We start from the raw sequence: 16,716 nt of genomic DNA on the forward strand, positions 1-16,716 counted from the left end.
AATGCCCAATTCAAGATGAGCCAGATGTTGGAACTATCTGACAAAGATTTTAAAGCAGCTTTTATGATTATGCGAGGTAAAAGACAATGTGCTTGTAATGAGTGAAAAGGTAGGCAGTTTGAGCAGAGAAAAAGCAAGTATAAGAACCAATGGGAATGTCAGAACTGAAAAGAATGTGTCTGAAATAAAAGACATTCACTGCAAGGGATTTATAGCAGATAAAGATGACAGAGAAAATCATCAGGATTTTGAATATAGATCAAAAGAAGTCATTCTTCACAACAGAGAGGTTTTTAGACTTTTGTGTTTCTTTTCAAATGAAATGGGTTTTAAGAGTCTTGAGAGGAGGGAGGAAAAAAGTGAAAAAAATTTGAAGAATTTTAGTAAAAAAATTCCAAATTTGGTGAAAAATATAAATTTACAGATTCAAGAAGCTCAACACACACAAAACAGCACATCACAGTCAGACTGCTGAAAACCAAAGATAAAAGATCTTGAAAGTAGCCAGAGAAGAATGACCCCTACTGGAAGAGAGGGATCGAAATTACCGTGCTCTTTTCATTAGAAACCCAAGAGGCTGGGAGACATCTTATAATGTGATGAAAGAAAAGAAATACCTATCAATTCAGAAGTCTGTATTCAGTGAAAGTATCCATCAAAAATGAAGCAAAATAAAGGTACTTTTAGATAAAGGAAAACTAAGAGAACTTGTTGTGGTCAGGCCTGCACTACAAGAAATGCTAAAGGAGGTTTTTCAGGCTGAAGAGAAATACACCAGAGGCAAACTCAGATCTTTAGGAACTAATGAAGAATATCATATCAGAAAAAATAAATGTATGGGTAAATACAGGATTAGTTTTGCCCATTTAATGCTTTTAAGAAATAGAAAATCTGAATAAACCAATAAAAAACTGAAGTTGTTAGTACCTTTCCACCAAGATTACATGCCCACATGATTTCACCAGTATATCCTTTCATACATTCAAAGAAATAATCCCAATCTTACACAGACTGCTTCCAAGACATATCTTCTGGCCGGCATAACCATGATACCCAAACCTGATAAAAACATTACAAGAATATAAAATTACAGCTCTGTATCTCTGATGGACATAGATAACATATTCTTTTACAAAATATTAGCAGCTCAAATCCAATAGTATATAAAAAGAATTATACATCATGAGCAAGTAGGGTTTATCTCAGAAATGCAAGACTAATTTAATATTATTAAATCAGTTATTGTAATTCACCATGTAAACAAGACAAAAATGCATAACAAATTTCAGTAGCTGCAAGTAATAGAAGCAGCATTTGACAAAATCCAACTCTCCTTTAGATTGGGAAAAAATTTCTTAGGGAACTAGAAATAGAAAGGAACATCCGCCTAAATGAAGGGCATCTACAAAAACCCACAGCTAACGTCATGCTTAATGGTGAAATATTTTACTCTTTTCCCTAAGATTAGGGACAGGGCAGGAATGTCTGTCCTTACCACTTCAGTTTAACATTCTACTAGACATCCTAGTCGTTTCAACATGGCAAGAAAAAGGATATAAAAGGGCATAAGATCAGAAGGGTAGAAGTAAAACTACTTGCAGATGACATCATTGTTTTGTAGATTCCTTCATGTTTATTGTATAAACAGCTATTAGAACTACTAAGTGAATTCTGCAAGATTATAGAATATAAGGTTAATATACAGTTATGAAATATATACTATAGGAAAATTTTAATAACAATTCCATATAGATAGCATAAAAAACAAAGTACTTAGGGACCAGTCTAGCATTGTACCTTGTACCTGTGTGCTGTCAACTGCAAACTACATGAGATTGCTGAGATAAACACCTAAATAATTGGAGAGAGATTATGTCCTTGGGTTAGAAGGCTCAGCATCCTTAAGGTATCACATCTTCCCATATTAACCTATAGAAAATGTGGAATTCATGCAACCTGGCACTAAAATGTATCTGGAAATATCTGTGTTAATGCAAACTACCTAGACTAGCCAAAGCAGTTTATAAAGGGGAGGAAAGTTCGAGGACTTAGAGCACATGATTTCAAGACTAATAAGCAGCAAGAATTAAGACAGCGTTATTGGAGTAGGAATAGACATTTAGATCAATGGCACAAATTAGAGACCAGAAATAAACCCAAGCAAGGATTTGGAGAAGCTGGACTTTGATAGACTGCTGGTGAGAATGTAAAATGGTACAGCTACTTTGGGCAGTTCCTTAAAGTAATGGAAACCTGCTTTATGAATTAGCCATCCCACTCCTAAGTCAAGAGAAATGAAAAGTATGTCCATGTAAAGACCTGAATTTTCGCAGCAAATTTATTCAGAATAGCCAAAAACTTGGACCACTAGTCCATCAACAGGTGAATAAATAAGCAAAATATGTTATATCCAGTATAATTAAATTTTACTCAGCAATAAAAAGAATGAATTACTGGTAAGACACAACAAAATCGATGAATCTCATACTAGTTATACTGAGTAAAAACAGTGAGGCACAAGAGTACATTCTATCTGATTCCATTTACATAAATATATAAAAAATGCAAACTGATACATAGTGAAAGAAAGCAGATTCTTGGTTTCTGGAAGCTGGTGGCAAAGGGAGAGATATTCTGCAGACGAGCCTGAAGAATCTTTAGGGAGCCATGGAAATGAAAACATTTTCATCTTGATGGGGGCAGTGATTTCATGGGTTATATAGAAGGGGAAAACTCGTTGAATTGTACACTTAAAATGGATAAAGTTTATTGTACATTAAGTATATATCTCAATAAAGTCCATTAAAATTTTGGTTGGCTTTCTTTGAATTTCTGGCTAAGTCTTCCTACATCCTATCCATGAGTTTAACCTTTTAGATAATCTTTTCGTTCTACTTTTTACCCCACTGGAGAAATCCCTTCTAAAGCATCCTGTTATACTGTTCTAATCCAGACTTCTGAGTCATCTTCATAATTCTGCTGCTGGCATTTTCCTTACTGTCATCATGGGAAGTCCTTTTCGTGTTTGCTTTCCTGGATCTCGGTTGCCTCTTACTTGTCTTGGTTACTCCCTCGTTTTGGTGAAGCATATCTTCCAGTTCTGAAAGGTAAATTTTTCTTTATCTTCATGGTTTAGAACTTTCATACTGATTAAGTGCCTGGGAGTGAAACCCTTAAATATCATTACTGTATACCTTTTCTCTTGGATTACTTAATTTTCCCTTAGAAGAATCTTCTTTACAGGCAGAAGACAGTAGAAGGAGCAAGTTTGGGTGCTAGCCTTCTGGAAGTCAAGTAGGGGAAAGAAACATTTCATATGAACACTTTCCCTTACCTGCTTTTTTTTCCTCTTCCTCCCCACCAACTGCTGTGTAGGAATGTCCCTACTTCTTCAATCTGTCTGATATCATCTCTCTGAAGGGTAGGGGGTGAGACCTCTAACGTTATTGCACGGTGGTAGATGACTGCTTGGGACAGCCAAGTGGGGTTCCAGGGGTCGAGTTTTACTTTTTAATGACTCTTGATCAGTTCTGTTTTCAGCTGCACTCATGCCTTTACTTTCCGGGCTATCTGATGCCTTCAAATCCTTTGCTTCTCCAACACTGAATACAAATTGGCTTGATTCTTTTGTCTTCTTTTCCCTTGTAAGATGTTTAATTTTTAGCTTTCTCAGGCCTGCCAAGTCAGTTATCACATTCCAGCTTTAAATTTTGTTGACAGCTTTTTTATTCTTTTTCTTTGTGGATTTATGCCTCTTTTGTTCCTATAAGGTTATTTTGATAGATAGTAGATGCTGTGGACTGAATGTTTGTGTCCTCTCGAAATTCATCTGTTGAAGCATTAATTTTCATTGTGATGGCATTTGGAGATGGAGCTTTTGGGAGGTAATTGAGTTTAGATGGGATCATGAGAGTGGAGCCTGCATGCTGAAATCGGTGCCCTTATGAGAGGATGAAGAGACTAGAGAGCTCTCTCTCCTGCATATGAGGACACAATAAGAAGGCAGCCATCTGCAAACCAGGAAGAGGGCCCTCACCAAGCACCACACTGTACTGACACCCTGATCTTGGACCTCCATCCTCCAGAACTGTGAGAAATTTCTGTTGTTTAAGCTACCCAGTCTGTGGTATTTTTGTTCTGGCAGACCTAAGACAGACCAAGACAGTGTATATAAACGCGATTTCACCTTTTGCTATATTTTTGGTGCTTAACAATCAATGTTGACATGTTAAAGTATGAGGCCCATCTCATTTTCCTTTATATTTTCCTTTCTGTAGTTGGATTTCTTCTATAGCATGCTTTCTCAGTGGGGGTGATACTTGGTTCTTCAGAGAGTGAAATAATCTTAGATATTACAGTAGTTTGTGGCCCTCCAAGAAAGATCTGCTGAACAAAATCTTACTCCTTAGTATTTAATTTCTCTTACTAAGGAGAAATCATTTTATTTTTTCTCCCAGGGGGGTGTGATACTACAAAATGCTTGAGAAACGTTGTTCTGTAGCATTCCTTTATTCTTATTTAACTTCACAGAATAAGCCTTCGTATTGATCTTTCTGTGTCCATTTTTCCTGAGCATAGTATATCTTTCTGATCTGTAACTCGAGTATTTTATTTAAAGAAAAGGTAGTATCTTTGAATATTTTTTTCTGTCACATTTGTTACATTCTCATCTTTCTAAATACCATTTACTTGACCTCCTTTGTTACTTCTTATTATATTTCTTTTACTTTATATTTTTCTCAACTTGGTTCACCATGCCCGTTAGCCTTATTTGCTTTTTATTGCTGCATCTGATGTGGTTTCAACTCTATTTCTTTTTTCTTCACTCTATTAGCTTACTTTTCATCACCTGTTGCCTTATCTGTTCTTTAAATTTTTTAGAATTTCTTTTCTTAAAGTTATGTCATGTTGTCTCTTACATCTACCACCTCTTGAAGTTTTTCATCTAATTTTGGCATTTATCCCATGTTTGTTTCTTTCCAATAATTGTCTGTCAGGGCTAGGACTAGGGTGAGACCAATGAGGAACTAACCTCAGTCATAAAATTTAAGAGAGCATCAAAAAACTCAATAATCAAGGTAAATGGTACTTTAATGCAACATTTAAAAAATTATTGTGTGATGAACAAAATATTCACAATGAACAAAATATCAAAATTCTAAATAAAGGCAGAATCAGTTGTGTTTGAATGAAGCAATCTATCAGAAGTTTGGGGAGGGCTTATGTGTCTCTATGTGTTGTGCATGTGTTTGAGACATGACGTAGGCTTTATTGTCTAGGCTTCAGTTTATTCTCTTAAACAAGTCCTCTTAACAAATCCGTCATTTCCTTTGCCCTGTGACTTATCTTCCCTTATGTTTCGCTTTTTTGGGATTGCAGGGTTCTGTGTGGTTCACAGGGTCTCGATCACCTGACCGTTGGTGTGTCCTTCTGTTATGCCGCCTCCCCTCAGGTTGTTGATGGTTGCAATGGCTGCCTTGTGTCCATTTTCTGTCAGCTCTATCTCTGGGAGCAGGTATTGGGATATTGCATCTCATAAAAATGTTTGACATTCAAATCAGGTTTTCGGATCGTTTTCTTCCATTCCTACTATGTATAACTCTTTATCTGTTAAAAGCTTAAAGTTCTCCACATTTCTAAACTTTGAAACGCAGGAAAAAAGAGATCATAATTAATATACTTGGCAGATTCATTGATTTGGCAAATTTTACTTACATTGATTTCAGATTTTATTAAGTCACTCACACCCAGAGGAAGCTTAGTGGCAGGTTCCTCTTTTAGGAATATTTTAAATATGGCATTAGACTCATTGGAAGATTGTGAAGAAATGCTGAAGATGTCAAGCTGGAAGAGTGTTTGCTGGAGAAACTAGTAAATTTTGAACTATGTGTAATGTTTCCTTTTATTTTCTAAAGTTTTAGTGAGGATACTGAACACAATACAATGTGTAAAGCGTTTTCAGGAGTAGTAGCTAGAAAGAGAATGAGAATAGTTATGAAGTAAAAGTTAACCTCTGCGCTGCTTAGGACAGTAGACTGATCAATTGAATTATTTATTTGGTTCTTCAGGTAGTGTGGATTCTCCCGTCCCTCCAAGGAGCTGTTCTCAATAACTGGACTCCTTAAGATTTCTGAATATTGGGCATTCAGTTAAATTTATGGTCATTATTGTGTTTGTGGTTGTTAAGTGTTGTCTTTTATGTTTTTGTGTTTATAATTCCTGAAACAGGGTATGCATTGTCTTACTCTTTCCTCTTGCTGCTTTCATCACACACTGCCTCCCACCATAGTCCTAACTGTGATGCCCAGCACATAGTGATTCGGAAAATGTCTAATTTGTATCCTTTCACCAGTCAGAACCATGATTTGTTATCTTAATCTTAAAAAAAAATTGTTTCATAGGCAAAAGAATATTGTAGAGTTATCGTATATTGTTTTGCCAAATAAACTGATAAGGAGATAAAAGATTGACGCTGTTAAAGAGGGGAGAGGATAAACAATAAACCCTGCAAGTACAATATGTAGATTCTGTTCAGTAAGTAAGTTTATTGTTACGTTGACCAGAGAGGATTCTCTCCTGTTAGCTGAAAACTGTTCACAGAAGAGGAAATGGATTGACTCTCTGTGCTCTGTCCAGTGGAACAGGTTGTATGAATATGTGATGTGATCCTGTCACATTTGAATTCATTTATTGGGCAAAACACAAGGATATAAAATATTCTTATGAAGAATGTACAGCGCTGAACCAAACAGTTGACATTTTCACTGAATGTTTACATTTTGATGCAGGCAGTTTCTTCTAGCTCTGGTCTGATGTAATGTTTATTTTATTTTTGCTTTTCATTGGAAGCTCTCCTGGCTGTTACTATCAAAGGCTTATAAAAGCCTAGAACTTAATTTGAGATACTTGGGAGGAAATGTTAACATTATTTTGTGACAGAATATAAAAGTATCTTTTTATCAAATTTAATGCAATGAAACTGTTCATGATAAGAATTTACTTTTGAAAAATGGAGGCAGAAAAAATGTAGTAAATGTCTTTCCTAAAACTTATTTTGGCCCTTTTTTTATTGTGCTTTTGGTGCTGTTCCCACTAGTTAAACTAACTCAAAGCATTTGATGAAAAATATAAGCTCTTTTTTTGAAATATATTTGTAGTTTATGTGTCAACTCATTTGTAGGAATAGTGAATGAAACTAAGTTTTTGGTAACTATGCCTTTATTGTTCTCTTTATCTGAGACATCTTCAAAAAAGGTATTTGAGTAGAAAAATAAAAGAATAACGAGTCTCTCACCAGCAGAATAGGTATGTTCAGATTTTTTCTGTAGGGTATAACGTTTCTAAGAATATAATTAGCTTTGCTTTTCATTTTCTACTTTTTTCTCTACAGCCTCATGATTTTGATGAATGTCGATTTGATATTAGTGTAAATGATAGCATTTGGTATCTTCGTGCTGAGGATCCAGCTCACAGACAACTGTGGATAGATGCCATCGAACAGCACAAGGTATGGTCTCCAATGTTTACCTGTCCGTGGAGGACTAGGCAAGAGACTGCTGGTAACTGCTTTAAAAAAATTTGAGCTGTAACATTGTGTTACTGCAAAGTTGAACATTATTCGGGTGGTAAAGCTTAAAGCAATACATTAAATTTTTGAAATAATTTTATTTCTAACGAGTTGCATGAAGGGAATTTGCTATGATAAATATTTTTACTTGTTAATTAAAACAAAATATACCCTTTTTTATAAAACAAATCTTGATTTTCATATTTAAGATTTGCTTCATAATAAGTGCCTTTTATGTGATCTTGATAAAAGGACTTTTGAAATAACGTTGAGTTGTAAACCCTAATATTTAAAAGCTTCAGTATTAATTTTTGTAGTCATCTGTAACCATTTTGGTAAATTCTTAGTGTAAACATTTGTAAATCATTTAATTTTGCAAATATAAAGCTGTCTAATAAGAAACCTTTCTTAAATAAAGGTATAAGCTACATTCCTGTAATTTAAAGGTAATCATTGATTTCTGCTGTGAATCAGTGTTGTTGACTAAAGAAATATATATTAATAAATCTGCATTATTAGCTAATACAGTGTATCATGTGAAACAAGGAATAGGAAAAGTTATAAATTCGCCATGCCATTCCTGAGTGTGACTTCAGGGAGCTCTGTGATCACATACTTGTTTGTTTGGGTTTTACAGAGCTGTAGTTGAAACACCTGTTTTGGTTATTTAACAGGCACAAAACATGTACACACACATAGACACACACACACACACACACACACAAGAAAAACCAGTCTGGCCTAGGATACCACAGGCACAGCCACCTTTTTTTTTCTTTTTTTTTTTTAAGATTGGCCCTGAGCTAACATCTGTGGCCAATATTCTTTTTTTTTCTTCTTCTTCTCCCCAAAACCACCAGTACATGGCTGTATATTCTAGTTGTAGGTCCTTCTAATTCTGCTATGTGGGACGCCACCTCAGCATGGCTTGATGAGCAGTGCTAGGTCCGTGCCCAGGATCTGAACCAGTGAAACCCTGGGCTGCCGAAGTGGAGCATGCGGACTTAACCACTCGGCCATGAGGCTGGCCCCAGGCACAGCCTTCTTGATTTTGACCATGCATTAACTTTTACTTCTTGATTACTGATTATGAATTTTTCCCAACCTAAAGAAAATTAGCTGTGATGCCCATCTTTTTCTCCTGTTGTAGCTTTAGTATTATATTTGTTTAAAGCATTTTGTGACTCTTAGTTATCTTGGTATTATTACTTCAGAAAAGAGTCAAAAAATGGAAAATGGGAAGAAGTTTTCTATTACAGTCATGCCCCACATAAGGACATTTCAGTCAGTGACAGACCGCACAACCAACGGTGGTCCTGTAAGATTAGTACCATATAGTCTAGGTGTGTAGTAGGCTATGTCACCTAGGTTTGTGTAAGTACGCTCCATGATGTTTACACAACAATGAAATTGCCTAACATTTCTCAGAATGTATCCTCGTCCTTAAGTGGTGCATGACTATTTAAAAGAGAGATGGGCTAGAATTCTAGAATCTCTATGCTTCGGAGCCAGGCTGACCTGGATTCAGACACTGCAGCCTCTGCCGTGTATGACATACGCGACCTGGGCACGATAGTTCACCTCTTCTTAGTGTGTGTGAGGAATACATGAGATGAAACATGGAGGGTACTTATCAGAGTGGCTAATGTATTTTCCTGTGTATAAAATGGTGGAAAAAGAAGAGGCTTTGGAGTCACAGCTAAATTCACTGAATTGTACCATGTTGTTTCTGGATGAAGAATTCTATATTCAGTGAGTGAGAAGAGTGGCCTAGTTTGTGTATTTAATCAGGTTCAGACTTATTACTAATGATTAAAGATGTTATTAAGTAGAACTAATTTCAATGTTTTTAGCTGAGATGACTTTTAAAGGCTTAATCAGTTGATTTAGATTACAGGGCTAGTTTTTTCTGTTTTAAGTAAGCATATTTTATTTTGCTTGTTTTTCTTAGTAAAGCCGAACCAGGATTCTTTGCAGGTTCTCGTTTTGTATTTTCTCCTTATGTGAAGGATGCATGAAGCAAACATTTCTTCCATATCATTGATTTTTTTGCATCTTTGAACAATGGATAGATAGAATCTTTGGGTCTCTCTCAGAACAGTGTGACTTAAGCTGAGATAACACATTTTTGGTGAATTTAAGTTCTCAGAAAAAAGATTCAACAGCAGGGATAGACATTGTACAAACTTTTCCTTTCTGATTTCTAAAGAAAGTTTATTCATAGACAAGGAAGGAAAGATCATTATTAATTGTTATTAATACTTAATTATTTAATTTTAATGTAAAATATGTATGTGCCCACTAAGCAACATATGAATGAAAATTTTAATTGAATGTTAATTCTAAAAATAAATCGAGTTACTAAACTAATATATAGGAGGGAGAAAATTCAAATGCTGTCACCAAACATAATCAGCAGTTTTCTTTTTCTATTTTTTCCCGTAGACCAGGGACAGAGAGATAGTGAGGAGATGTTTCCTGCTTCATTCTTCAGTATCACTGAAGAATATTGAATGCGGAACCTAAATTTTGTAATTTTACTATTTAAGCATGCATTGTTTTTATGATACTCAAAATTAATATCAAATTGTTAAGGCATGATGATGATGATGATGGGAGCTACTATTCACTGAGGATCACCAAGTACCTATTGTTGTATTATGTACTTCATGTGCTTTATTTTCTCCCTACTATCCTCAGAGGTGAGGGGAGTGTTGTTTTACAGAAGAGGAAACTGAGGTTTAGATTAAACTTAAGTAACTTGCCTGAGACTATACTCTCTTTTAGTTCATGGATTCTTAGGATTCAATTTTAGGTTGATATGCTTTCTATCAGTTACCAGTGGTAGACTCTGAATGTTTGAAAATAATTCCCATAAGGTCTCCTGTAGGTTAGAGTGTATCATCTGAGTTTTACTACCATATATACACAAGACAAATATTGACTCTCTTTCTGCCGATGGATTGTCAAAAAGAGCATGGTTGTATTGTGTTGGTTAGTGTTTGAACACTGGATTCTGGGGTCTGAGAAATAGGGGATTGAATCCTGGCACTACTACTTAATAGCTTTGCAACCTTGGTAAGTTACTTAAAGGAGAGAAGATGACAGTATGAAGTGTGTGTGCCCCCCTCCCCAAAACCAAGCAAACAAAATAACCCAGTCATGATAAATCAAGATTGTTGTATTTCAAAGTTGACCTGGGTTCCCATCATTCCAAGTCATTTAATTCAATCCACAGTTACTTCCTCATTGCACCGCCTGTCCTTATGATGACTGGACAGGACACTTGAAACAGTGGACCTGTCATTTTCTTTTCCGATGTCATCAGATGAGCCTTCATTGCCTTTTCTTGCTATTGGGACTTTGTTAGGGCTTCCCTGACACGTTTGAGTAATTTTCAATATCTGGAAGAAGTTGGAGGTTTCTGGTCTTTCCTTCCCAGGAGTCCCTTACACTCTGTATAATAACCTCTGTGTATCAATCCATTTCACGCACACACTCACCAGGAGTTCTGTCTTACAGGACCTCTTCAGCAATAATAATCATGTAGTGGTAATGTAGCTGATAGCTAATATTTTTGAGGATTAATTTGTGTCAGATATGGTGATAAACGCTTTATACATTTTCTCTCATTCACAATCTTATGACGTTAACATTATTATTAATTATGATAATAACGTTATTATCCTATTTTTACAGATTAGGAAATTGAGACAGAGACTAAGTAACTTGTCCAAGGTCAAACTGCTAATTAGTGAAGGAGCCAGCATTCAGACCCAGGTCTGTCTGACCTGAGAACCAGAGCTTTTGGCCAGCAAACACTTCTGCCATTCCATAAGTATATATTTATGTGAAATATATTTTCTTGACCTAAATCATGGGCTTCTTGAATCACAATAGTCTCATATTTTTTATATGTTCTTCGTATCTCTAGTGTTTATTTTAGACCATAAACTCCTTAAAGGCTCATATTTATAACTTCTTTATAGGAATCAGCAAAACATTGCGCACGTTAATTTTCCAGTTGAAATAATTTATAGTACTGTAAAATAGATTTTATGGGGGAAGTTCATGGTCTTTGAAGTTCATTTTTTTCCTTTAGTCTTCGTAATTGGTGTGAGAGTGATTACTGAGAGAAATACTGTAGGGTTCTGTATTCTCTGTCTAGCTCTCTTGTTTTGTCCTCTTTGGTATTCATTCCAGAATAAGTTATCACTACAAAAAAGTTTTAAAAAGGTGATTCCATGAGTTAAATTTTCTCAATATATTAGAAATTGCATAATTCAATGTGACATTACCAGCAGCCCCTGTGGAAGAAAGATATGCCTGAGATCGTTCTTAAATTTGACGATTCTATTTCAGTTTAAAATACAGAAGGGTGTATGTATACCAGACCAGTAATTTTATTTTGAAATAGCAGGCTGACTTTATTGTGTGGAGTCCATTCATATTCTGCACTTCTCAGGATCTGAGACAACACTAAACAAAGGATTTTTAAAGATGGGATTTTTACTCTCTTGGCATCTCCCATGTTGTCTGGAGGTGAAATGAGATGGTGCTCGTGAAAATTATTTGAAAATGAAAAACTGTGTATGAATGTAAAGTTAAGATGGTTGTTTTTTATTTGGATTAAACTAATATTTTTCTAGTGAAGATGTGTCTATGTATTATCAGAAGGCCTCTGTGAGTATTTTCTGCATAGTTTATCAAGGAAATGTGATTAACAATCTGTTGATGCTATTATTTAAAAGAATCATAGAATTATTCCTGAAATCTTCTACAGTTCCAACACATGTGATTTTGACTAGACACAGTTTCTTCTTACCATGAAAGAAATATACTTCTGTCCCACCCCTACATCACCCCACCCTCAAAAAAACTAGCAGGAAGGCTGTCCTGGCACTAGCAGATTTAAGAATCATGTTGAAAAAGTTTAGTTTTTTGGCTCTTAGAGAGTTTGCGGTAATCATGACATTCCTTTATTTCCATAAGGAAGCAACCTTCATTGATCTCAAAATTTTGATGGTCATGGGCCGCATAGACTTTCCCCACATTTTGGAAATTATCCAAGACATGAGGAGTCATAGGAAAAAGACACAATTAGGGAGGAAGAATCCAAATGGTAATTTTTACAGATGTTGATTTTCTGTAGTGGGAATCTATAGGCAGTTGTTTATAATTTAATACTTATGGATTTGTTCTTATTCATTTGCTTTGTGAAGGCCCACTAATTCGTATGTGAAGCTCCATTTCATCCTTTCAGAAGAAAAGTTTATTTTGAGCATTTAGACATCTCTGTCTGAGGAAATTAAGTGGAAAACAATTTTTGAAAGGAATTTATACATTTTACTTGAAATGGGGTGTGAAAAAAATTCCTTACCAAAAGATTGTTATGGTTGAGCCACCTAAGTGATGCCCAAGACTCATTTTAAAGATCTTTTAAAAATTGTGTTGCTGTTGGTCATAATGAAATTTTTTCCCCATGCTATCTCAGGGTCAGCTTGGTTTTCATGCTTTTTCTCTAAGCAACTTCTGCTGCTTTGACAGTTTAGTTTCTTTTATCTTAAATTTGACATAAACTTATTAGAAAACTATTTTTTAATAGGTAGGTGGCAGAATATACCTGTTTCTTCTTAGCAGTTTTTAAATATCAAGGTCATGTAAAGTCATATTATCTCTGCCATTTTTAATCAACTATAATGTTGGAAAATTTTCTTAACAGATACTAGAGGTTCTTTCTCTGCTTGTCTACTTCATAAATGATTATCATATAAACTTAGCTTTGCATTTTGGATCTGATTTAATTGCAAAGGCTTAAGAGTACAAATATAACTTTTTTAAACTATTATTTTTAGTGTATACTTTAAGTAAGTAATTTCATGGGATCAGTGGATTAGAACCAATTCTCCATTTACCTGTTTGCATTGTACCACTGTGATAGAGGTAAGGAAATGGAACCAAATTTTATCTCTCCTTTACATTCAAGAGTTTTAATTTTTGAGGGAAGCGCAAATCTAATAGCTGCCAGAGTAGTCAGGGGTCTGCCATTTTCTCAGATAAGTTGTAGAAAAGCCGCATACACAACAGTAATGTATTAACCAGCAAAGAAACTTCATGATGTTTCTGGGTGTTTCTCTCATTAAGATTAGGAATTTGGTTTGTTCCTAACAGTGGGAGTTAATTGCTAAATTGCTTGCAGTAATCCATACATGGTTAGTAAATTTTTTTTAACACCTAAATGTAGATAGTGTCACACTACCAGCACTTTGGAGGTTGGTGAAATCAAAGAGGGAAACAAGGTACCACCCTGCTTTAATATTCTTGGTTTGTTCTGGAATAAAATAATTCAGCTGTCAAGGGCTTTTAAAATAACTTTGTTAGTTTTTATTGCCTACAATTGTGAAGGCTGAATTCACTTGAGCCAACATCTGCACTTTGTACTTCCGTATGTTGCCTAAATACTCGATAAAGTATATCATCTTGAAAAGAGGGAAATAAATGGCAGTAATTTAGACAGTTTTCAGCCAGATTCTTTTATCTGGGGAAGGTGTTTATCTCTTACCAAGATGGTAACAGAGGGTATCAGAGGATTTTCCATGAACAGTGAAGAAAGAAGATATTTAGGTAGCTGCTATTAACTATGGAGCCGGTTGAGGAGATATAACTTGACAATATTTTACGTCAAAAAGGCAGAGTCCTACAAATCTAAGAAGAGTTTACCTAGCTCAATTAAAAAAAAAAAGTCAAAAGACTTAAACTGGCACTTCATAAAAGAAAATATCGAATGGGTAATACACACATGAAAAGGTTCTCTATGCTATTAGTCATCAGGGAAATTCAAATTTAAACCACAATAGAGCGAACACAATATACCTGTTAGAGTGGCTTAAAAAAAAAGGACTTAATACCAAGAGTTGACAAGGACAACACTGGGAGCAACAGGTGTAAATTGGTGCAAACACTTTGGAAAACAGTTTTGCAGTAATACTAAAACTGAACATAGTTGTTTGTTCAGATCAGATGACTATTAAAAATTTGCAAAGGTCCTGCAGGTATTGAAATCTCAGGTCCATTCTTGTACATTTTTAGTTGTGGGTCCTTCTAGTTGTGGCATGTGGGATGCCACCTCAGCGTGGCTTGATGTGTGGTGCCGTGTCCTCGCCCAGGATCTGAATGGGGGGAACCCTGGGCCGCTGAAGCAGAGCACATGAACCCAACCACTTGGCCACGGGGCCAGCCCCCTTAGGTCCATTCATTTTAGTTAAACTCTTTAGGTTACAGAGAGTACAGGCCAACCCATGTTAACTTTGAGAAATGGGAGTAGTGCCAGGAACCAAGAAAATTTAGAATGTGCTACCTGCAAAGAAAGAACTGTAAACTGAATTCTGAGTGCTCTTACTGTTGATAAAACTGAGCTACTCTCCTGTTACCTGCCCCGCCTACATTTCATGTAGCTTAGTTTCATTCCATTATTTCTTCTCTCTCTTTCATAGCTCATGTTTATTCATAAGCTTTGCTCTCCTATTCCACTCTTAACCTCTTTTTCCTTGATTCGTCATGACCTTTTCCCTCTCTTTGACTTCTTTTCAGCTTCAACTGTGAACTGCACTAATCTCTTGGCATTTCCCAAAGTAAATATCTTGAGAAAATCTGATTGCTTTTTCATTCTAGGTTACTGCGAGTTGGCCACCCTCAGTCCATTTATAATTAATTGTTTATTTACTTGTGCTCGAAGGATAGTGTGAGATAAATAGTTATACAAACATAATGTTCTGAAAATGTGTTCTGTAATTTTTTACCAAACTTGCAAGTTTTTATACTGCTTACAGTACATTTGCTACTAAAACAATTTAGGTGAATATTACTAGATTTTCAGCTTGTTTCTCTCTTTCATTGGTTTGTAATTTGCTTGCAAAATGTTTCTTTAGATAAGAAAGATAAAGAAAAAAGACAATCTCGAGTTAAATAACTAGTCCGTATTACTGTTCCTATAGAAAATATTGAAGTGAGGTTATATGCTACAAAAGCCATCTTTTATATTTCAGTGTTGTGTTTGAATTTTTATTTAATCAGGAGGGAAGATTTCTAACAGTCACCGGGAGAGATAGGATTCTGCTTTTTCTGTATTTGAAGTGGAAAAGTAATGGTGGGTGGCTTGTCTTACACATATTGACAGCAGTGGAAACTACTTTCTAATTTTACTTGCTGAGTATATTGGACATTAGCTGGGAGAAAATGTTTCTTTAAAAAAAATCAAAGAACACAAAACTGCTTTTTTTTATCAAATAAATCATACATGGCTAACAGCCTAAAAATGATTTTGTTTATGTTATCTTTATTGCCTGGTAAATATTCTGGGCGTGTTTGGTGTTGAGAGATGAAAGACCGCATTAGGTTAGGAATAGTAAGAATAGGGAGCAAGGTAAATGAGTGTCCTTACAGGTTAAAATGCTATCCTTGCTGAAAACAGTTCTGTCATTTTTCACTCACATAGTAAGTCACTGTGCTTGACATACAAGGTCTGCAGGTGATAGCATTGCTTACGTCACTGCTCATTTTCTAGCCCCTTGTTCTCTAGAGGGATAGAGGATTGAGTAGCCCCTGTTATCGTTTAGTCCTCCTTGAAGCCTTTCAGTGCAGGTGTTATCCCCATTTTGTGTCAAAATGAAATTGAATGGTTATGAGAACATTGATCAGTGAGTGGTAACATGATTATTCCAGGAACAACAATCTCAATTTTTTTGTAATATCTCTTTCTAGTTAATTTTAGCTTTTCTCATGGATTCATAGTTGAATTCCCAAAAAATGAATCATCTAGTCAACCCCCTTAAAAAAAACTTCCCCATACAATTAGATCTAAAATTCTTGTCAAGTCTTTTAAAACCATTCCTGCAAATAGTTTTATTGGTTAGATTTTATTGGCACCCCCCACCCTGGTTTTTAAAAGTAGTATTTGCTCATTATAAGGGAAAAAAAAACAAAACTGCCTTCGCTCTTATAACTGAGACAATTACTCTTCATTTTAGTGTATTTCCTTCTTATTCTCTGTACATTTTCTCTCTAAAACATTATGAAGACAACAAAGTTTACATCTTTTTTTCCCCATCTAACATTATTTACTCTTTACAACACAGCTTTGTTAATGTTTT

At 35.4% G+C, this 16,716-nt stretch overlaps 1 protein-coding gene across 6 annotated transcripts in view; it reads left to right on the forward strand.

Moving 5' to 3' along the window:
- Positions 1-16,716, forward strand: part of CERT1 (ceramide transporter 1) — a 122,210-nt gene that overhangs the window by 39,073 nt on the left and 66,421 nt on the right. For all 6 annotated transcript variants that reach the window (XM_005599614.4, XM_005599613.4, XM_070234673.1 and 3 more), the window contains exon 3: positions 7,391-7,507. In XM_005599614.4, coding sequence (XP_005599671.1) covers positions 7,391-7,507 — 117 coding nt within the window. The remainder of the gene's footprint in view (positions 1-7,390; positions 7,508-16,716) is intronic.

Source organism: Equus caballus, chromosome 14 (assembly GCF_041296265.1).
Source record: "Equus caballus isolate H_3958 breed thoroughbred chromosome 14, TB-T2T, whole genome shotgun sequence".
NCBI lineage: Eukaryota > Metazoa > Chordata > Mammalia > Perissodactyla > Equidae > Equus > Equus caballus.